At 44.0% G+C, this 22,592-nt stretch overlaps 2 protein-coding genes and 1 long non-coding RNA gene across 10 annotated transcripts; all 3 read right to left on the bottom strand.

Moving 5' to 3' along the window:
• Positions 1-294: 294 nt before the first annotated feature.
• Positions 295-2,681, bottom strand: LOC138224870 (uncharacterized). Its single transcript, XR_011183327.1, has 2 exons — positions 1,920-2,681; positions 295-434 (listed from the first exon to the last, which is right to left on the bottom strand). It is a non-coding gene; the product is annotated as an uncharacterized lncRNA (long non-coding RNA).
• A 1,855-nt stretch (positions 2,682-4,536) lies between these two features.
• On the bottom strand, positions 4,537-13,706 carry LOC107075746 (natural killer cells antigen CD94-like). 5 transcript variants are annotated; one of them, XM_069182991.1, is made up of 10 exons: positions 13,439-13,706; positions 12,734-12,816; positions 11,706-12,391; positions 11,462-11,603; positions 9,841-10,147; positions 9,027-9,116; positions 7,777-7,914; positions 6,355-6,503; positions 5,559-5,665; positions 4,537-5,026 (listed from the first exon to the last, which is right to left on the bottom strand). In XM_069182991.1, the coding sequence occupies exons 5-10, from the start codon at positions 9,938-9,940 to the stop codon at positions 4,897-4,899; spliced, it is 714 nt and encodes a 237-aa protein (XP_069039092.1). In that variant the 5' UTR covers positions 9,941-10,147; positions 11,462-11,603; positions 11,706-12,391; positions 12,734-12,816; positions 13,439-13,706; the 3' UTR covers positions 4,537-4,896. The 5 variants fall into 5 exon arrangements, with proteins under 5 accessions (XP_069039092.1, XP_069039094.1, XP_069039096.1 ...); XM_069182993.1 differs by having other exon boundaries at positions 11,706-12,203; XM_069182995.1 differs by lacking the exon at positions 11,462-11,603.
• A 608-nt stretch (positions 13,707-14,314) lies between these two features.
• LOC138224835 (C-type lectin domain family 2 member B-like) lies at positions 14,315-22,223 on the bottom strand. Of its 4 annotated transcripts, none has more exons than XM_069182934.1 (6): positions 21,993-22,223; positions 20,890-20,979; positions 19,873-20,031; positions 19,231-19,379; positions 19,041-19,147; positions 14,315-15,172 (listed from the first exon to the last, which is right to left on the bottom strand). In XM_069182934.1, exons 1-6 carry the CDS (start codon positions 22,084-22,086, stop codon positions 14,989-14,991), a joined length of 783 nt encoding a protein of 260 aa, XP_069039035.1. In that variant the 5' UTR covers positions 22,087-22,223; the 3' UTR covers positions 14,315-14,988. The 4 variants fall into 4 exon arrangements, with proteins under 4 accessions (XP_069039035.1, XP_069039034.1, XP_069039036.1 ...); XM_069182933.1 differs by lacking the exon at positions 14,315-15,172 and adding an exon at positions 18,123-18,902; XM_069182935.1 differs by lacking the exons at positions 14,315-15,172; positions 20,890-20,979 and adding an exon at positions 18,123-18,902.
• Between the last annotated feature and the right edge of the window lie 369 nt (positions 22,224-22,592).

Raw genomic sequence — 22,592 nt, 5'->3', positions numbered from 1 at the left:
GTTGCAGTGAGTCAGTGTGACTCCATCTGTGTGTATTGAGCAGCTCTAGTTTGACAGTATGATGGAATTAGACTTGAATTATACGTGTGGACAATCAGGCTTCACCTTTCCACTGTTCTCCATGAGAATCTCACCCCTCACAAGGCACAGAGCTCATGTCAGTAGCAGAGAGATCTCTCATCAACACGAAGACCACAGTTTCTTTCACAGACACTGGAAATAAAACCCAAGAGCATGGAAGAGGTGTTCACAACCTGGTGTTTAATTAACAAAAATAAGATAAAAACAAGTGACTAAAACTTTGCTCAGGAGTGTTTTATTATGTTAAAACAGTACATCAGTGTAGTGAATTATCAGAATGAAGGAGTGAAGGAACAGTCAGCTGATATCGGTGTCCATTCCTGAGGCTGGTACAGATTCTCCAGAGGCCGTCCCTGAGAAAATACCCACAGCAGTGTAGGAGCAGCTCAGACAGAGGGATCAAAGAGCACAACACAGTTTACTACAACAGAGATCATCTCCTTTCAACACAACAACTGACAACACTATTCCACATCACGATAGCAGTTATAAGATTGAACAGAGAGAGACAATACAAACAACATACAACAAACTGAGGAGATCCAGCAGGGACTGAGTGTAAGATCTGTACAGGTATATAAATACATTTTGTAACATATTCATGTACATAACATATTCAAACCATTATGCTTATACATTTTCACTGACATATCTGGGAAAAATGAACATTTAAATGATAATTTTCAGGGGATTATTTTTAAATACAGATTAAACCAGCATCTGTATTCTCTCTTTAACTATTCCTGGGCTTGAAAAAAATGTAATAACTCAAATCAATATTTAATCTGTGTGTATCTTCTAGATCTCTCATGTATACAGTATAGAGCTACAGACGTAGAGAGACTAGAGGTAAACAAGCTGGTCATTGATTTAACTGGACCAAACAAATACCCTTTCCCAGCTCGTCAGGTGCTACTGATTTAAAAACACCTGGATCGTCTGCAGACACACACATTGACCCCTCCAGGACCAGGACTGGACAGCCCTGCTGCAGACACACACTGACCCCACCAGGACCAGGACTGGACAGCCCTGACGCAGACACACACTGACCCCTCCAGGACCAGGACTGGACAGCCCTGCTGCAGACACACACTGACCCCTCCAGGACCAGGACTGGACAGCCCTGCTGCAGACACACACTGACCCCTCCAGGACCGGGACTGGACAGCCCTGCTGCAGACACACACTGACCCCTCCAGGACCGGGACTGGACAGCCCTGCTGCAGACACACACTGACCCCTCCAGGACCAGGACTGGACAGCCCTGCTGCAGACACACACTGACCCCTCCAGGACCGGGACTGGACAGCCCTGCTGCAGACACACACTGACCCCTCCAGGACCAGGACTGGACAGCCCTGCTGCAGACACACACTGACCCCTCCAGGACCAGGACTGGACAGCCCTGCTGCAGACACACACTGACCCCTCCAGGACCAGGACTGGACAGTCCTGCTGCAGACACACACACCGACCCCTCCAGGACCAGGACTGGACAGCCCTGCTGCAGACACACACTGACCCCTCCAGGACCAGGACTGGACAGCCCTGCTGCAGACACACACTGACCCCTCCAGGACCAGGACTGGACAGCCCTGCTGCAGACACACACTGACCCCTCCAATGGACAGCTCTTACTTCCTCTGTTGACCCAGATGGGAAATTTGCTTTGCAGGTAGGCAAAAGGCACAACATAATACACAACACATTTAACACAACATGAACCCATTAACAAATCAAAGCATTCATGACAAGAAAAATATCAAATAAATATAAACTAAAAATCAAATCAATTCTCATGGGTACTGTTAAAGACGAGCTCTTGTCCTGCCTACCTCCTTCCTCAGGGCTGTGGAGTGGACAGTGGACTGTCCAGCTGGTCCTCATGATCCTCACAGCTCAGGGACTCGGCCTTTGGAAAGGTCTGCGCAGTTGAGGTTTCCCCTTAATCAACTATTACTTTTCTAACATCATCATCTTCTGCGCGAAGTTTCACGATCACTGCACGCCAAACAACAACAGGTCTGCAGCTACTGCGGGGGGAAAAACCGCCTCGGATGTTTAACCAGAGAAAAGCAACAATGAAATATTCCGTTTTGCTACAAAACAAATCCTTCCGGGTTTTCACTGATCGTAGTTTATTGGGCAACTGGACGAGTCTCGTCTATAATTGGGAAAATGTACTGTCAATCAGCAGTAACTCCCACTGACCAATCGCAACATCGCTGAGCTAAATTCAGTGATCTGATTGGGTGTAAAACATCTCATTCATAAACAAGAGAGAATAGACGCCGGTCAGATGGTCCGGGAGTTTAATATCACAAAGGACCCTCCCTACTGCACTGTAAATTTATCTGAATCGGAATTTATTGGAATCGACACCCTCTACTTTAGTTCTATGGACTTATTTTTGTCTAAAGATTTCACTAACATTGCGGGCTTTCTTACGTTTAATTTTAATGTCAAATCTCCCGCTATTGAAATGTCCAATGTTGAAACTTCTTGCAGTAAAAGAGGACAGAAGAGATCACTTTGCTAGGTCAGTTCATATAAACTCCGGTCTAGAAAAGAACCAGATCTCTCACACGCACTTTGAACCTCTGAATTTAAACAGCAAAACTGCTCACAATATCAGACAGGAGCGGCGATCGTGGGTTTATATAATGAGAAATCAGCCTCCGTGTTAAACTATTTAGAATCACAAAACGTCAGATTAATGCGTATCGTCTCTCGGTACGGGTGACTCCATCGTCAAACACATCTCGGAATACAGAACTGTTTACCGATCAAATACAGTTCAGAGCTATTCCTACCTGACGGGTTTTTCACGTGTTCACGGTGAAGCTCAGTACGCTGTCCGAAACAGGAGAATGACTTCCAAAAGGATAAACTCTGCAACATTTCTCATAAACCACCCAAATCGCCTCTTTAACTTTCAGACTTCCACCATCTTTCCCCGAAACAGGAACAGACGTAGGAGCCCCGCGCCAGCTGCGGGACACACGCTGAACCGCACGTCGACCGCCTTGTACCGCCCGGCAGCAGCCGCACCTGGCCAGGAGGTGTCGCTATACAAAAAAAGGCGCCGGATTCAATTCCAGTTTGGCCTCTTTAATAATAATAATAATAATAAAAATAATAATTGCTTACACTTATATAGTGCTTTTCTGGACACTCCACTCAAAGCGCTTTACAGGTAATGGGGACCCCCCTCCACCACCCCCAGTGTGCAGCCCCACCTGGATGATGCGACGGCAGCCATAGTGCGCCAGAACGCTCCCCACACACCAGCTATCAGTGGGGAGGAGAGCAGAGTAATGAAGCCAATTCACAGAGGGGGATTATTAGGAGGCCATGATGGGTAAAGGCCAATTAGAAATTTGGCCAGGACACCGGGGTAACACCACTACTCTTTTTGAGAAACGCCCTGGGATTTTTAATGACCACAGAGAGTCAGGACCTCGGTTTGACGTCTCATCTGCAGGACGGCGCCTGTTTACAGTCTAGTGTCCCCGTCACTATACTGGGGCATTAGGACCCACACAGACCGCAGGGTGAGCGCCCCCTGCTGGCCCCACTCACACCTCTTCCAGCAGCAGCCTTAGTCTTTGCACCTTGTGGATAAACAGTCAGTTTTACCTCACAGCAACAAGTGGAAAATAAACTGTTTCATTGTCCCCTAGTCTGTCTGGGAATATTCCCATCAGATCCTGTCATGTCCAGCAGACACAGTCCAAGACTGAGCCAGGAGAATCCTCCTGCTACAATCCCACAGCAAGACAAGTATCCCCGAGCTCCATGTGGGAACAGTGAACAGACATCCTGCAGCCCTCTCATGAGGACAGCATTCCAGTTGGGATCAGTATTTTAATTACCAGCCCACATAGCTTATGCATAATATATTTCAATAACATGTGTGGATTTTGCAATGAAACCAAAATGTGCCCTTTCTCCTGAAATGTTCATTTCACACAGTTACCTGAAACACTGGACAGGACTGAAGAGCTCTACTCTGTCCAAACTGCTAAACAGCATCTTTTATCTGAAACTGACAGTACAGGCAGCTGAATACAACTCTGTCAATTTCCCTACCCGAAGACCGCCAAACGACATTTATACATTAAAACTGGTTTTCCTCACGTTTTATCCAAATTCTCATTTCATACACTGTAAAACATCACAAAGTGCTTTACAGTAAACATATTAAATGTAGATTCAAACAGATGGTCAGGATATATCTTGAAAAACGTAAGTCAGCAGAAAGAAGAGCACGTGTGACAAAGTAAGGTTTTAAATAAGATTTAACATTTCAAACATAGTTGCAGGTTCTTCCCAGTAAGAGCAGACAAGCCAGTGACTCAATTGCTGAGAGAAACTGGGACACAGTCAGAGGAATGAGCAGAGTCTAGAGGAGATACCAGACATACAGTGACTCAAGAAACAGCCCAGACATCTTCCCACTGGTTTTATTGTGTAAAACAGAAAACATGATCAAATACAGAATTGGTAGAAAAAAACAAAAACTGAAACTCTGTTAATTTTGTGCTACAGGCTGAAATTTAAGGACAGGACACATAATTGTTAAAAAATCCCCAAATACCCCAAACCTTCTTAAAACGTGAAACTGTTTGCTATTTGTTTAATAACTCTGCTTCTCAGTGAGGAACAATGAAGAGTGAAGAGACTATGATCGTGTCCAGGACTCAGCAGAGGAGTCCCAGCAGACGCACGGTCTCTCTCTAACATGTCTTTCCTCTCTGTGAGATTTGTACTCCCCCTCAAGGCAGGAGAGGGGTCTGGGGGCTGCCACACTCACACAGGATCCCCCACACAGATCCAGGAGAATGTCTCTTCACATTTCCGGGAATACGCAGTGAAGACATCCCCACTCCAGTATCCACAGGCACAGTCCCCATCAGAGTATCCTGTTTTAACTGTAATCCTATGAGAGAGAAGCAGATTAGACTCCCTGATCACACAACCTCTATCTCTCTCTTCATCTCCCTCAGCTGTCTCCATGAAGATATTTACTAGACAACTAGACATCTTTGCGAGCTTCCTCCCTAAGACAGGCAGCTACAGCTCATCAGTTCTAAAACAGTCTCAATTCCTTGACTTACAAAAAGTCCCAACATTCACTCCGTCTTCCCCATCTCTCCCTCTGGAGAGAAGATCTGCTCTCCATGTTTCCAGACAGCAGATAATGACCAGCACTGGAAGCTTCAGCTTCCTGAGCTTTAAACTGGCACCTGACCCAATGTCTTACAGCAATTGGTCATGTGACTGAAGATGGCAGGTCATTCCCCACAGCTTGCTGGGAAGTGTCTCCATATCACTACAGTTCAAGGTAATCACACAAACCAGTCCAAGTCAGTGTGCTTTGTGTTCATTTTGTTTTCGTAGCTTTTCAATTTTGAAATTTCTACAATGCAGTATTTACTGGACACAACAAACACATAACACAATACACTTACACATCTTTGTTGAGTTCTGTTCCATTGACCCATCTCCACTCAGAGCTGCTGTCCTTTCTCAAGCCAATCCAGTAAAAATAGCCTTCTAAAAGACTTCCCAAGAAATTCTGTAAAAACACACAAAGCAGGTCAGATCGCACAGCAATCACATTATCGGGGCTTTAGGTCACCTATCAACCGGGAGGGTGGACATCTGATTTTCCTGACCCGAGAACAAGCAGAATTCATGGTTTTGTTTTTCTAATGGTTAATTGACTTAATCTCACTTAGCAAGTTCCTGAAAAAGTCAAGATTTCAACAACATGGCTGAGTAGTTTGTTCCCCATTCCCACAACTGTTAGAAAGAGAAGTTGACAGAACAGGAGTTTCTGGTGTGAACTGGGTAGTGTTTCTTCTGAGATGTCTACTATGTGAAAGTATAAGGAAGAAGTTGACTGTTAGTAGCAAAACTACCCTGCTGAGAGTTTTATAATAGAGAGATCTAGTTGGAACACAAATACAAGATTTCACTTTGCCTAGTGTTGGGCAGCATTGTCTGTGATCTGTAAAACAATGGTATTGTCCCAGAGCTGAAATCTCATTTACTAATGATCAATGTCCATTTTAAATATTCACTTCCTTATGAAAAATGTACAGTAGATGATGTTCCTGAGTAACACTGATAGATGGAGGGATAGATGTTTTCTGGAGAAATTAAAAATTGAATTTGTAATACTGAAGTATTTGTATTTTTCAAATGGCTTTTCAGTGAAGCCTCTCTCACTCAGTGTGGCTGCAGCAGATTTCATGTTCTCACCAGCTCCCTCTTGTCCTCAGTCTCCAGCAGTTGAGCTCCCACTGATGAACAGAAATGACTGGCAAACTCCCAGGATCTCTGGTCTGTAGAGATGTAGTAACATCTTCCACTGTCTCCCCCCTTCCATCCCTCTGGACAGCACTGCTGCTCTGGACAGACAGACACACAGGAAACACCTGGATTAATACTGACTGAGCCTCAGGGATTCCTCAGGACTCTCCTCTGTACAGACAGACACACAGGAATCACCTGGATTAATACTGACTGAGCACCATGGTGTCATCAAGACACACCCTTTAAAAGACTCTCTCTCATTTTTTATGCATTTCATTCAGTTGAATTGCTGAGTTAATGTACTGTTTCCTGTGAGGGCACAGCTGGTCTAGGCAAAATGGCCGCCGTGTCTGGACCATCTTCCCCAGAAGCCTTTGATGAATGTGTTGCTGCTGCCCTCAGTCGGGGTGAGTCGGTAAGTTCAGTCAGCCAATTGAGTGAGTGACGTTCTGTACGAGAAGGCCAGTGGATTCACCACTGACCTGGAAGTCAAGAACCCAGAAGAAATGGAGTGCTTGACTTTTGAGAGTCCATGTGGCTCCAAAGCTTTGTTTATGTTGAAGCTGTTAAGCAGCTGGTTGCCTGGCTGGCTAGTAAGACTCAAGACATTTATGCAGGAGCTCAGGAAGGAGGTAAGCTTCTATTTAGTTAATTATTTTGGTTTCAACGGTGGTTGTGTAAATTAATTGCACAGTTTGAAACTTATGGCTTGTCTGGGGTGTTTGCTGGGTGCCCACCAAAAGATCACCCACTTGTCCCAGACCTGCATCATGTCTCTCTTGTACTTCTGCAACACTGAGACTCGAACTTACAGATGGGTCAATAGCAAGTCTTTGCATAATTGTAACTGATCATGAACCTGAGGCTCTCATCCTCATGATTAAGAGTCTGTCTGTCTTCCTCAATTACTTCTATTGCCAACAGTTCCAGCTCCTGCAGAGACAGGGAGTCAGGAGGCCGCAGTCCATCTCAGAGAGAGTTCCGCACTAGTGACATACACAGCAGGACTTCCTCAGTACTGCGGAGGACAGGTCCCTTCCTCACAAGACAGCATTCTGAATGGCCATGTCAAACACTTCAAAGACATTTGAATTCACCACTTATTTACTCTGCGTTGATCACAGACTAAATCTAAAGCAACACTTATTCTTCTCCAAATATTCCGATAGGACCTTTCCCTGCTCCCAGGTCTACTAAAGACCCATCAGTGTCAATACAGATCAAGACTAAAATGAAAACCAGCTTTGTCCAAGAAGCAGGTTTTCTCACTCCTCTCTGCTGAGATTTCACCCTCCAAACTTCTCAATACCCACACAGTTACTTCTCCTCCCAGTAGAGGAGTCCTCCATCACTCTCCCACACACTTACTTCTCCTCCCAGTAGAGAGGTCCACACAGAAGATTTCCACACGTTTCCTGTATCTCTCTGCTTCTTGCCTGAGTTTCTCCAGCTCCTTCTCCTTCTTCTCCAGTCTGCTCTTACAGTCTGAGCTGTTCTGGTTCCACACTGCAGAGCCCAGAACACAGAACATTTTTTAATCAACCAAGTAAATTTGTTTCTCTGTCCACTTATACATCAGCTGCCTGTCTCTGTCAACATAATCTACCAGTCACACTAATGTGCAAAACATGTTATCTCCTGGTTTGTGCAAGCAATCATCTTATTTGCTTAATTGTACTAATTGCACAGATGAGAACAAATACAATCAGAGTTTTAGTTGAGAAAGGGTGTGTGTCTGGATGAGGACAGATAAGAGCACAGTGATCCACACAGGAAGCAGGAGCTACAGCAGACAGCTCTCCTGGGGAACTGGGAGCTGCAGGAAGCTCCGCCTGAGAGGACCTGTGTGTTCCTGCAGAGTCTTCTGTCCTCATCCAGACAGCCTGGGCACAGCCTGCTGGGATGTGTACAGAGAGTGGGGCTGAAACCCAGGGAGGTTGTGATGAGGGTTTACAGCTCACTGGTGAACCCCCTGTAGGACACTGTGCTCAGCTCTGGTCAGCTCACTGGTGAACCCCCTGTAGGACACTGTGCTCAGCTCTGGTCAGCACACTGGTGAACCCCCTGTAGGACACTGTGCTCAGCTCTGGTCATTGGGATATACAGCTGAAAGGATCTACAGAAATCATCCTCAGAAGGAGCTCAAAGAAGAGCAACAAGAATGATTCTCAACCAAAAGAATATACAGACAGGAGTGTAAAGAGCTCTGAGATCTGCTGTGATGGGGGTGGCATTTCAGATCACCAACATACACAGAGTCAAGAACCATGAGACACAGTTTACTTGGTGAGCAGGAACACATCTTGTGATTTGGTCTGGTACAATTATTGAGACATATATTAAAGCCGTTATGAATAAAGTCATTCCAAACCCAGTGCCATGCATTACAATAAGTATGAGGAATTCTAGCAAAACACTACAGTACCCATGAGCCTATAGGATTATTGTGTCATATTATCTGTAATCCCTTCCTGTCTCTCCTAATAAAACACTACTTTTAGCTCATAGTTTGGCCTATAGCATTGGAGAGCAAATATCAAGATATTTATTAGAGCCTAGATACTCCATGCTTCACACCTAGATACTAATGAAATGACAGGAGTGACTATCAGACTTACAGACTGTCCCCAGGGCAATGACTGTGACCAGTAAGACACACACTGTGACTCCCAGGCTGATGGACACACAGCTCCTACTCCTGGACTGTCCTGGCCAGGGAGAGAGGGAGACAGGTGAATTCTCCCCACAGACTGGACACAGCAGGACTCTGAGTGGCCGGGGAAGTGGAGCTCAAGCAGACACCCTGACTGGAGCTGCAGGGTGTCACTGGGACTGACTGTGGAGGAGGGCTGTGAGCAGCTGAAGGTTCAGAGTGAGACACTTCAGGAGTTGAGGCCAGTAAAAGTGACCACTTAACAGTCAGAATTCTTGTCCTACTCTGTGGTCCAAGTGACAATTTGATTAATTAGAAGTTTTGTTCAAATGTTGACAAAAGAAGAAGAGAAAAGAAAACAGGCAAAGAGAGTGAAATAAAACAATATGATAGGGAAAAACATTTCAGTGTCTGTGTCAGTATATAGATGTATTTGTTAATCAGCATCAAAGCTAGTTTATGCTTCTGTTGTGTCGCTGTGGGTGTCAGTGAATCACTACAACAGTGTCTGTGTACAAGTATATCAGTGTTGGTATATCAATGTAACAGTGTGTGAGAGTGTCATTATATAAAAGTGGCAGTATGTCAGTGTATCAGAGAGTCAGTGTATTAGTGTATTAGTTTATAGGTGTATTATAGTGTCAGTATATCAGTGTATCCGCATGACAGTACAACATTGTGTCAGAGTGTGAGTCTATCAGCATACAGTATCAGTACATCAATAAATCAGTACAGTGGCAGTATACCTAGCATATTTGTTTATTAAGTGCTGTACTCACTGTCTGGCTCACCTCTTGGCTCTGTCCTTGGTGTGCTCACATTTTCATACGCATCCTGTGTTGGACTCTGTAGCCCAATGTACTCTTTATACGTGTCCATTGATCAGACTGTGTGATCCGGGTCCTGGTGAGGCTGATAAACACTGAGTCCGACTGAGTCTCTGACAGGTCAGAGTCAAACTGAATGGCCGGACAATAAAAGGGAACTCATCAACTCCTCCTTCCTTTCCCTATTCCTCATTTCCCCCTTCTCTTTGAGATAGGCTGGCACAGCCTGAGACAAAGGAACATCTCCAGACACACTAGACTGAGAGGGAGAGGGACAGAGAGACACCATCACACTCACAGAGGCACAGAGTGAGAGAGGCAGAGAGACAGCAGGAGAAAGACAGTGTCTGCCAAATCTCTGTGTCCATTTAGGCAGTCAGAACACCTCTTCAACTTCTCACTATCAACTGAGCACAAAAATGCCATCTATGCTATTTCTAATTGCTCAATTTAAAATCTAAACGAGAAATACTGCTTGATAACCAACACAGATGATAAAATGAAATCACAATAAACCTAATTTCTTACTTATTTTCATACTTTAAAAGAGGTGTAAAGCCAACACTGTCAGAAACCCAGTCCATGCTCGTTATGAGCAATTAGCATGATTAAATCACCACCTGATAGGTGTAACAGAAGAAGCACATTCCTGATCTATCAGGGAGACTGAGAGACAGTGGGCAAGAAATTCAGGAGCCTGCAGGCCAGCGAGTGACATGAATGAGCTGTCATCCTGGACCAAAATCCAAGATGTCAACCTAAAACTTTGAAACAAGTATTTAAGATGAAGATCATTAAGGAGAAGAGATTAAATTAAGAATTGACCCTATTTTCATTGTAAAACCTGCTCAATCCTTAATTTATGATCTTGTTATTTTTTTTTTGCTTGAACTTTCTCTGTTCACTAAACCAGATGTCTAATTTGTTTGCACTACAATTTCTGTATTTTCGGGAATACAGATATTAGGTAACGTGTCTATGTATCAAGAAACGTTTTAAAATGTGGGGCCTGTGAAATTGAAGTGTGGATGCGTCTAACTTGTTAATATAAAGAATACAAAACAAATTGTAATAAATTAAAATTAAAAAATGAGGACGCCATATTCCTTGGTCTCTGCAGAATAACTACAGCTCAACTGGGTTCATGCAATCCTGAAAGAAACGGAGAGAGATCATAAGGGAACAGGCTGACTTGATTAACTGGATGATGAATATTTTGCCCAAACAGTTCATTTGGTTGATAATGTTCCTGCCTAAAACCATTTGTGAGACTGAAACCAAATCACCACTGGAAATAGAGAAGTTGAGATGAGCAACACAACAAACAACATACTGTAGCAACAGAAACCAGAACTGCCATTATCTAGATATATTTCAGGGAGTCAGACTTCACCAAGAGGGTCAGACGACTATAGTAACCTTTTTGCACCTTTGGATCATGTGATATTACCAGTACAAAATATCCAACCGGAGATAAAAGAAACAGACTGATCTTTGTACATCCGGACATGCCCAGGGAGTCTCAAGCAGTGACGCTAACCAAAAGGAGACTATAAAACTGAAATTCACAAACCTCCTCCTTTTCATTTCCTCTGTCAAACAGGTTGTTCTGATATGTCACAGGGTGGCAATGTGACCACTGTTGAGCCTGATCTTTCAGAACTATAAAATCCTGCAGAGCCGAGCCTGGTCGCTGCAAGTTTCTGACAATATGGCTGGACAGAGAGAGAATGCCAGTGTCTTTATCAGTACACAGCTGTAGCTGCGTGACAGTATACCATTGTATTAGAGTGTCCCTGTATCAGCATTGTACTCACTGGCCGGCTCTCCTCCTGGCTCTTCCTCTGGTCTGCTCTTCAGAGATTCATTCTCCTCCTGAGTGTTTCTCTGTAGCCCAGTATAAATGTCCATAGATCTGACTGTATTAGCAGGGTCCAGTGAGACAGCTGGACAATGGGTCACACTGAGTCTCCGTCAGGTCAGAATGATACTAAATGACAGGACAGCAAACAGGAACTCAGAAACCCCTTCTCTTCCTTAATCTTTCTCTGAATCTAACTCTCTAAGTGATGGTGAGACAGAAGAACACTAACAGTCAAACTAGACTTACGGGGAGGAAGACAGTGAGATATCATACCATACACAAAATTAAACACACTAAAACTAATGTTTCAACAGAAATGTGAGCACAGCCAAAACCGTCTGTGGGAAGCCCATCCTGAAATCCCAGATTCCACAAGGCAGCAGATGTGGCTCAGTTAGAGATCCCACCAGTGATCTCAGGATGGTGGAGGAGACTGCAGGACCCGGAGACTCTACCAGGAAACAGTGGCAGAGAGAGCGAGTTTCCTGAACAGCTCTGTGTGGACTATCGCTCACACACAGGGGCTCCTGGGAAGAGTTTGTGCTGTGGACCAGCGAGCAGGAGTTGGGACACATGCGGGAGCGCAGGTATTCAAGCATCCAGGATCCTTGTATTTCTGCATAGGATCTGTCAGGGGAACTGAGAGACAGCAGACAAGGAATTCAGGAGCCTGCAGGCATTAAAAGGTCATAGAGACATCATGCTGGGACAAAATCCACAATGTGAACCTTAAACTTTGGACAAATAATTATTCAGGATGCAGATCATTAAAGTTAAGAGATGAAGCTAAGAATTTACACTGTTTTCATCAAGAGTCTTGATCAACCTTTAATAAATATTTTTGGACTTTTGAGTCAAATAACTTGCCTGCCTTAGATAGCAGGAAAGGTATTAAAATGTAGAAAACAATTCACCAAATCCATATTTCTTTAAGAAGGTTTCCTGCAGGAAAACTACAGCCCAATCCTGAAAGAAACTGACCGAGATGATGAGACAATTCTTTGTCTTGACCGACCTTCATCACTCCGTAGCATCAGTTAAAAAGCATCCGACCTGTGTATTAACTGAGAGTCAACAGACAAGAAGTTTAGGGTTGGAAGAACAATTCAAGAGGGAGATTTTTAAAGTTAAGAGAAGAATTTAAGAATTTCCATCATTTTCATCACTTCGGTCTTGTACTTTGTTTCCTGAACTGTCTCTATTTACTAAATTTAATAGAATCATTGTATTTGCATAAATTCAGATTTCAGATAACATGGACTAGGTATCAAGAAAAGTATTGTGCATGATAATTTACAAAATGTGGTATTTGAAATTTGTATTTTTTATTTATCCCTTCTTTCGCAAATCCAAAACTGTAACATTACATAAATATATTTTACCAATGACAGCCCTTCAAGAAGAGTCCCTACAGTAGACCTACAGTCAAACTGAACTCATTCAATTCTGAAAGAAACTCACAGAGATATTTCAGGGTGTGAGACATCGCCAAGAGTGTCAGAGAATTACAATACCCAGAACCTAACCATTCTTACCCAATAGCAAAGATGCATCAAGATGGTGTATTAGAAACAAAACAAAATAACAAAATAAAAACATATAGATTTTATCTGTATACAGTTGGACAATCACACTTAGATTCAATCAGGGCAGAGTGGCAATAACTGAACAAATGCAGAAACTCACAAATCCTTGCCTTCTCCCTTCCTCAGTCTCTTCTTCAGCAGCTATGGCAGCGTCCCACATGGTGGCAGCGTTGACACACTCACACTCGGAACTTGCCAGAACTCGGCAGCCTTGTAGGACTGGGCTTCTTCGTTACTGGGATGGAGAACCAGGCTATGGCTGGTGTCTGACCAGTCAGGGTGCATCCTTGCCTGTGTGTCCTGAGAGTACTCTTGAGCTGACAGACTTCCATCATGACCTGAAATCCTGGCCGTTTCACCTGCCTTGAAGACTTCTCAGAGTTAGATATGGCCAGCAGCCATATCACCCTGCAGCTCACCACTGGCAGCCCCACTGAAGCTCAGCAGGTGTGAGCCTGGTCAGTACCTGGATGAGAGACTCCTGGGAAAAACTAAGGTTGCTGCTGGAAGAGGTGTTAGTGGGGCCAGCAGGGGGTGCTCACCCTGTGGTCCATGTGGGTCCTAATTCCCCAGTATAGTGACGGGGACACTATACTGTAAACAGGCGCCGTCCTTTGGATGAGACGTAAAACCGAGGTCCTGACTCTCTGTGGTCATTAAAAATCCCAGGGTGTTTCTCGAAAAGAGTAGGGGTGTAACCCCTGGCCAAATTTCCCATTGGCCCTTATCAATCATGGCCTCTTAATAACCCCCCTCTATGAATTGGCTTCATTACTCTGCTCTCCTCCCCACTGAGAGCTGGTGTGTGGGGAGAGGACTGGAGCATCATCCAGGTAGGGCTGCACACTGGTGGTGGTGGAGGGGATCCCCATTCCCTGTAAAGCGCTTTGAGTGGAGTGTCCAGAAAAGCGCTATGTAAGTGAAAGCAATTATTATTATTATTTTTATTCTCATTGAGGAACGTCTTCATCGTCTTCAGAGATCACATGATCAGTCACCGCCTCCACCCCTTATGACCACATGTATAGAGAGCACTGCGCTTCTTGAAATGACATTTCTATACTTATTTATTTTAGTCTTTTATTCAAGGCAAACATGAAGTCTATGCTTTTGGAAGCGTTACATGCAGTTAAATGACGGGTTATTATAAACCGCAGGGTAGTTTGCAAATTTCAATTTTTGAATTTTTTTACGCATTATGACTCCAATGAATTTAGAAAGGTGAATCAGGTTCTTTGAGGAAGATTTTATATTGAAATGCGTGTCTGTGGTTTTCGCTGCACTGCTGTGTGAATTCAGGGTTTAAATGCACTGACTCAGTCACTGACACCACAAGCTTATTGTTTAAATAATTGACATCACCCTACATCACACTGTTAACCAATACTGTTGCGCATCAATGGTTTTTTATTTCTGTGTCGATTCCTTTGTATTTATCTTGAAGCACTTGTGGTTGGTAATGAACCGAAACACACCAAGCCTGGAGAGGAGAAATCTATGTCAATAGGGACTTTTACAAGTAATTGTGCTGCAATCAGCTGAGATAAAGATGGCATCCAGCCATGGTTACTGATTAGTCCAACTCCATCTACCCTGTGAGATATTTCTGGATTGATGAGTCGCCACTAACCATTCTGATCACCACTCAGTTCAAAACAGTGACTCAGTGAAAACAGACTGCGGAGGCAGCCACACTTTCCCAGACTCCCCCTCACAGATCCAGCGATAAGGTTTCGTGCACACAGCTGCAGAAAAAGAGATCCTGTTTGAAGTCCGGATTCCTATGGCACATTTCCCACGATCATACTCAACACCTTCCTGACTCACTGAGCCCCTGTGAGAGAGGAGAGCAGAGTCACTGAGACAGTCTGGACACCCCAGTGCACAAGATTATAATCACTCTCACAAGTGATTGTCCCTCTGTGTGTGAGGGAGAGCTCTTCATACAGACTCCCATCATCGCCACACTTACATTGCTCTGTCCAGAGATCCGCCATCCACCCAGCTCCACACACCATACTCCGTCCTGCTCAGGCCAATCCAGTACTCATAGCGTCGTACTAGATTCCCCACAGTCATCTGTAGAGAAACACATCACAGTCAGTTCAACATGGACACAAAATATCACACCGTGTCTGTTTTTGTGATGCTCTATTCCTCACCATTTCTCTCGCATCATTGATCTCCAGCAGCTGAGCTCCCACTGATGAACAGAACTGACTCGCAGACGCCCAGGCTCTCCGATCACTGGAAATGTAGTAACATCTTCCACTGTCTCCCCCCTTCCATCCCTCTGGACAGCACTGCTGCTCTGTACAGACAGACACACAGGAATCACCTGGATTAATACTGACTGAGCCTCAGGGATTCCTCAGGACTCTCCTCTGTACAGACAGACACACAGGAATCACCTGGATTAATACTGACTTAGCCTCTGGGACTCATCAGGACTCTCCTCTGTAAGTATCAGCTTCACACTCACACTATGGTGTGTGAACACGTCTGCCTTTGTGGTACACAGCCCCTGCATTGAGATTGCCAACAGAAAACAGATCATAGCAACAGATCTTTAAGTACCAAGAATTGCCAGTTGTCTCCACTCTGATTAATCCTGGATTGAAACCGCAACTCTGAAAATACATATTTGACAAAAAGTCTCTCAATGGACACTCAGACAGCACAGGGAGTTCCTCCCTAAGCAGAGAAGAAACAGGAAACTCCTGTCAGCTAATTTGACTGGTGCTCACAGCACAGTGCCACGCTCATTAAACCACAAAGATCAGGAGGTTCTTTAGTGCTGAGAATGAGGAGTGTTCTAAGATACACACACAGACATGAACTAGAAGGTGTGTTAATAACAATCCAGTATCATAAAGATAGAACAGATTATCTTCAGATCCAGAAAAATTGATATATATATATGGAATTGTACATGTTTGTGTAGATGTAAAGGACTATCAGACTTACAGACTGTCCCCAGGGCAATGACTGTGACCAGTAAGACACACACTGTGACTCCCAGGCTGATGGACACACAGCTCCTACTCCTGGACTGTCCTGGCCAGGGAGAGAGGGAGACAGGTGAATTCTCCCCACAGACTGGACACAGCAGGACTCTGAGTGGCCGGGGAAGTGGAGCTCAAGCAGACACCCTGACTGGAGCTGCAGGGTGTCACTGGGACTGACTGTGGAGGAGGGGTGTGAGCAGCTGAAGGCTCAGAGTGAGACACTTCAGGAGGGGGGCTGACAGAGGCGTCTCCTCACACCAGAGCTGTGAAGAGGTCATGTGACTGACCACTGAGGAGTGAAAACACACTGTGGTCAGAGCGAAGATCCGTTGTAGGAGTTTTGTAAAAAAGAGAAAGAAAACAGACAGAGAGTGAAACAGATTAAATCTAGGAACAAAGAAATAAAAATAGGAAAATAACAAACACAAGCAGATCAGATATAAAGTCGTAATAAATGAATAGATCGGACACATGATACAGGCACAATATTGCTGCGGAAGAAATATTTCAGATATATTAGTTGTATTAGAGTGTCCATGTATCAGCTCTGTACTCACTGGTCTGCTCTCCTCCTGGCTCTCTCCCTGCTCTCCTGGTCACAGTCTCGTACACGTCCTGTGCTGGACTCTGTAGCCCAGTGTAAACGCTGTCTGTGTCCATAGTTCTGACTGTATTAGCAGGGTCCAGTGAGACAGCTGGACACTGAGTCACACTGAGTCTCTGCCAGGTCAGAGTGGCACTAAAGCACAGGACAGCAAACAGGAACTCAGAAACCCCTCCTCTTCCTTTCCTTCTTCCTCACTCTCACTCTGAATCTAACCCTCTAAGTGATGGTGAGACAGAAGAACACTAAGAGTCAAACTAGACTTACGGGGAGGAAGACAGTGAGATAGCATACCACACACAAATTAAACACACTAAAACTAATTTTTCAACAGAAATGTGAGCACAGCCAAAACCGTCTGTGGGAAACCCAGTCCCTGCATGATTTTTGCATGATGCTGAAAAATCATCCTGAAATCCCAGATTCCACAAGGCAGCAGATGTGGCTCAGTTAGAGATCCCAGCAGTGATCTCAGGATGGTGGAGGAGACTGCAGGACCCGGAGACTCTACCAGGAAACAGTGGCAGAGAGAGAGAGTTTCCTGAACAGCTCTATGTGGACTATCGCTCACACACAGGGGCTCCTGGGAAGAGTTTGTGCTGTGGACCAGCGAGCAGGAGTTGAGACACATGCAGGAGAGCAGGTATTCAAGCAGACAGGATCCTTGGATTTCTGCATAGGATCTGTCAGGGGAACTGAGAGACAGCAGACAAGGAATTCAGGAGTCTGCAAGCCATTGAAAAGTAATAGAGACATCATGCTGGGACAAAATCCAAGATGTGAACCTTAAACTTTGGACAAATAATTCTTCTGGATGCAGATCATTAAAGTTAAGAGATGAAGCTAAGAATTTACACTGTTTCCATCACGAGTCTTGATCAACCTTTAATAAATATTTTTGGACTTGTATTTTATTGCTTGAACTTTTCTCTTTAAGCAAATTGCAGTTCAAATAACTTGCCTTACATAGCAGGGAAGGTATTAAAATGTAGAAAACAATTCACCAAATCCATATTTCTTTAAGAAGATTCCCTGCAGGAAAACTACAGCCCAATCCTGAAAGAAACTGAGATGATGATGAGACAATTCTTTATCTTGACCAATCTTTATCACTCTGTAGCATCAGTAAAAAAGCATCTGACCGGTGTATTAACTGAGAGACAACAGACAAGAAATTTCGACTTATTTATTTCAGTCTTTTATTCATAGCAAACATGAAATCTATGTTTTCGGAAGCATTACATACATTTAAATGAGGGGTTATTATAAACCGCAGGGTTATTTGCAATTTTCAATTTTTGAAAGAGTTACGCATTATGACTCCAATGAATTTAGAAAGGTGAATCAGGTTCTTTGAGGAAGATTTTATATTGAAATGCGTGTCTGTGGTTATCGCTGCACTGCTGTGTGAATTCAGAGTTTAAATGCACTGACTCAGTCACTGACACCACAAGCTTATTATTTAAATAATTTACATCACCCTACATCACACTGTCAACCAATACTGTTGCGCATCAATGGTTTTTGATTTCTGTGTCTATTCCTTTGTATTTATCTTGAAGCACTTTTGGTCGGTAATGAACCGAAACACACCAAGCCTGGAGAGGAGAAATCTATGTCAATAGGGACTTTTACAAGTAATTGTGCTGCAATCAGCTGAGATAAAGATGGCATCCAGCCACAGTTACTGATTAGTCCAACTCCATCTACCCTGTGAGATATTTCTGGATTGATGAGTCGCCACTAACCATTCTGATCACCACTCAGTTCAAAACAGTGACTCAGTGAAAACAGACTGCGGAGGCAGCCACACTTTCCCAGACTCCCCCTCACAGATCCAGGGATAATTTTTCGTGCACACAGCTGCAGAAAAAGAGATCCTGTTCGAAGTCCGGATTCCTTTGGCACATTTCCCATGATCATACTCAACACCTTCCTGACTCACTGAGCCCCTGTGAGAGAGGAGAGCAGAGTCACTGAGACAGTCTGGTCACCCCAGTGCACAAGATTATAATCACTCTCACAAGTGATTGTCCCTCTGTGTGTGAGGGAGAGCTCTTCATACAGACTCCCATCATCGCCACACTTACATTGATCTGTCCAGATATCCACCATCCACCCAGCTCCACACACCATTCTCCTTCCTGCTCAGGCCAATCCAGTACTCATAGGTTTGTATTAGATTCCTCAGACTCATCTGTAGAGAAACACATCACAGTCAGTTCAACATGGACACAAAATATCACACTGTGTCTGTTTTTGTGATGCTCTATTCCTCACCATTTCTCTCTTATCATTGATCTCCAGCAGCTGAGCTCCCACTGATGAACAGAAATGACTCGCAGACTCCCAGGCTCTCCGGTCTGTAGAGACGTAGTAACATCTTCCACTGTCTCCCCCCTTCCATCCCTCTGGACAGCACTGCTGCTCTGTACAGACAGACACACAGGAATCACCTGGATTAATACTGACTGAGCCTCAGGGATTCCTCAGGACTCTCCTCTGTACAGACAGACACACAGGAATCACCTGGATTAATACTGACTGAGCCTCAGGGATTCCTCAGGACTCTCCTCTGTACAGACAGACACACAGGAATCACCTGGATTAATACTGACTGAGCCTCAGGGATTCCTCAGGACTCTCCTCTGTACAGACAGACACACAGGAATCACCTGGATTAATACTGACTGAGCCTCAGGGATTCCTCAGGACTCTCCTCTGGACAGACAGACACACAGGAAATCACCTGGATTAATACTGACTGAGCCTCAGGGATTCATCAGGACTCTCCTCTGGACAGACAGACACACAGAAAGAGACAAAGGAAATCTCCCTGACTTAATACTAACTGAGCATCAGGACATTAAGACACTGCTCTGCACAAACTCCACATCTCATCCTTTATAATCATTCACTCACTTCTTTCCTGAGTTAAGGGATCCACACAGAAGATTGACTCCAGCTTTTTCCTGTATTTCTCTGTTTCACTCTCATGTCTCTCGGACTCGTTCCGGTATCGCCCCAGTTCCCCCTCCTTCTCCTCCAGTCTGCTCTCCCAGTCAGTGCTGGTCCTCCACACTGCAGGTCACACCCACAGGCCAGTTGGTCAACTCAATTCAATTACTCACTGAGTGTGTAATTATACTGCAAAAGCCCCAAATAAACTCCAATGTAAAATGTTGCTATTTATATGAAAATGATTATTGTATATTAATTAATTTTTCATCATACATATTACCTTCACAAATTAGGCTGGTGTTTATTCTCTTAGTGCACTAGACAATGGGTTCTGTCCTTGTAGTTTGCATGACTCATGGGAATGCCTATTAAGTAGGCTGATCATATTCTTTTCTATCAATCACTTTACAGTACACAACTACCCTGAGGCCTCTATTAACATCAATTTTCTGGTTCATTCAAATTCTACACATATTTCTAAAGATTCTTTACAGAAAGGAGAGTAGTGCCAGTGCAAGTATTAGCGTCACTCTCACTACTACATCTACGTTAGTGATACACAACCCCTGTACGTACTGTAGATGGTCAGCAGGAAACAGCCCATAGCAACAGAGGTGAAAGTACCAAGAATGGCCAAATGACGACAGCCTGGTGAGCCCTTCCAGGAAACCACAACTCTGAAAATACATCTCTGCAAAGGTCTCTCCACTGTGGTGAAGACACCACAAAATGTTCCTTTCTACAGCAACAAGGAAACAGGATACGCCTGCCGCCTAAAGTGACTTGACCTCACAGCACAGTGCCAAGATCATTAAACTGCAAAGATCTGCGGATTCCTTATTGCTGAGCTTGTCGAGTGACGGACTTGAAGTAGAAAGCGTGCTAATGACAATCCAGAATCATAAGAGACAGAACAGACTGTCCTCAGATCTAGGATAATTGTAAATGTTTGTGTAGATATAAAGGACTATCACTCACAGACGGTCCCCAGGGCGATGACTGTGCCCAATAAGATACACACTTTTACTCCCAGGGTGATCAGGACACAGCTTCTACACCTGGACTGGGCTAGAGAAACAAGGAGAGAGGCAGCTTTAAGTGAACTGAGAAAGACAAGGATTATGGGAAACCCATCAGGACTCCAGTTTAGAATGAGCAGCCGCCCACTCAGCAGATAACAACTGAGAAGTTCACTCTTAATGAGAGAGTTCCTGTAAGCCCGACCAACCTCGCTGACGTTCATTGATTGCAACACATAGCAGGCATTAAAAAAAACACACTGAGTCGGACGTAAAATAAAACCAAACATGAGAAATACTTTTGAATAACGCATTGATAAAAATTATATGCCATAAAAAGCAGAATATGAATTGTATCATAGTATAATATTTCATACTGTTATACAACATTACAAATATGATAAGAATATAACTGTACTGTATATGAGAGATAATGATATATTGATAATACTAATAATCAATAATAATATAACTGTCTAATTGCATGCATTGACTGGCCAAGGTCAAGATGGAAGTTGTTCTACCTATGAAGATGATTTTGAATGATCTTTGCGCAGATGTACAGTAAATGACTGATTATTATTATTCTTTAGTTTGCTGCTCATGTGTGTCTTTGATGTTAGGGTTAGGTAAGAATTTCCTTCTCATAGTTATATGGCAGCTATGAGCAGTTGGTTTCAGGGTATTTGAAAGACTCAGCCTTGCTTGTACGATCAGTGATCGTTGAAATTAAATTTCTCAACTCTATCTCGCATACGTTACGCCATTGCTTGGAGGAAACTTCATTGCTAATATAGCATCCCAATCCAAGTGTACTACAGTGGCCTTGTAACTGTGTATGACTGTCCTCAGTCATTTCTTTCTGTCTATTCCAAAATGTGCCCTCAGGCAGGTGACAGACAACAGAATCAGACAGACAATATCACAACTTACAGTGCAGCGGACAGAAAGTATTACAGTTTTGAAGTGTAGCAGACAGACAGTATCACAGTGTTGCAGTGTGTACAGGCAGTATCTGCAGTATTAAACTGTAACAAAGTGCTCATTTAGAGCTAAACTCACCGTAAGGCAGTATCGGAGATAAGGTGATAGTTGGGTCCTCATTTCTGGGAACTCTGGAAAATTTGATGTCAGCATATGTCACATCATCAGCCATTGTCTATCTAATTATTTCTCTCTATTTAGAAATCAAGACCATCTCCCCATCAGGGAATCTCTTTGACTCTCAGGCTCATTCCATTTCTGTCCATCTCTTCCTTAAACTCTTTTAAACTGCAGCGCAACCAGAGTTAGAGGAAGAGACACACAATGAGGAAGAGACAGAGAGGAGGGGCTTCCTGTATTCTAATAGTTCAATTTCACTATGATCTGACAGACTCAGGGTGAGTGTCCTGCTGTCTCCCTGCCAGAGACTCAGGGTTAGTGTGCAGCTGTCTCACTGACAGAGGCTCAGTGTGAGTGTCCATCTGTCTCACTGACAGAGGCTCAGTGTGAGTGTCCAGCTTTCTCACTGCCAGAGACTCAGTGTGAGTGTCCAGCTGTCTCACACTGCTAGTGTACTAATGTGTGTAATGGGTCACCTGTCTCTAGTTCTCTCCAGTTGAACCACTTGTAGACAAATTGCCCTTGATCAGACAGTGTATTACTCACCACAGTCATAGC

This window comes from Lepisosteus oculatus, chromosome 23, assembly GCF_040954835.1.
Source record: "Lepisosteus oculatus isolate fLepOcu1 chromosome 23, fLepOcu1.hap2, whole genome shotgun sequence".
NCBI lineage: Eukaryota > Metazoa > Chordata > Actinopteri > Semionotiformes > Lepisosteidae > Lepisosteus > Lepisosteus oculatus.
Note: the sequence above shows the minus strand (reverse complement) of the source record. Positions and strands in the feature narration are given on the sequence as shown.

Coding starts and splice junctions, on each gene's coding strand:
- LOC138224835 (XM_069182934.1), bottom strand. CDS start 22,086: ATGGCTGATGATGTGACATATGCTGACATCAAATTTTCCAGAGTTCCC. Junction 20,032..20,889: donor CATCGCCCTGGGGACCGTCT/GTGAGTGATAGT, acceptor TGTGACCTGCAG/TGTGGAGGACCAGCACTGAC. Junction 15,173..19,040: donor GGATATCTGGACAGATCAAT/GTAAGTGTGGCG, acceptor CCTCTCTCACAG/GGGCTCAGTGAGTCAGGAAG.
- LOC107075746 (XM_069182991.1), bottom strand. CDS start 9,940: ATGGACACGTATAAAGAGTACATTGGGCTACAGAGTCCAACACAGGAT. Junction 7,915..9,026: donor CATTGCCCTGGGGACAGTCT/GTAAGTCTGATA, acceptor TGGGCTCTGCAG/TGTGGAACCAGAACAGCTCA. Junction 5,666..6,354: donor CTGAGGACAAGAGGGAGCTG/GTGAGAACATGA, acceptor GTGTTTTTACAG/AATTTCTTGGGAAGTCTTTT.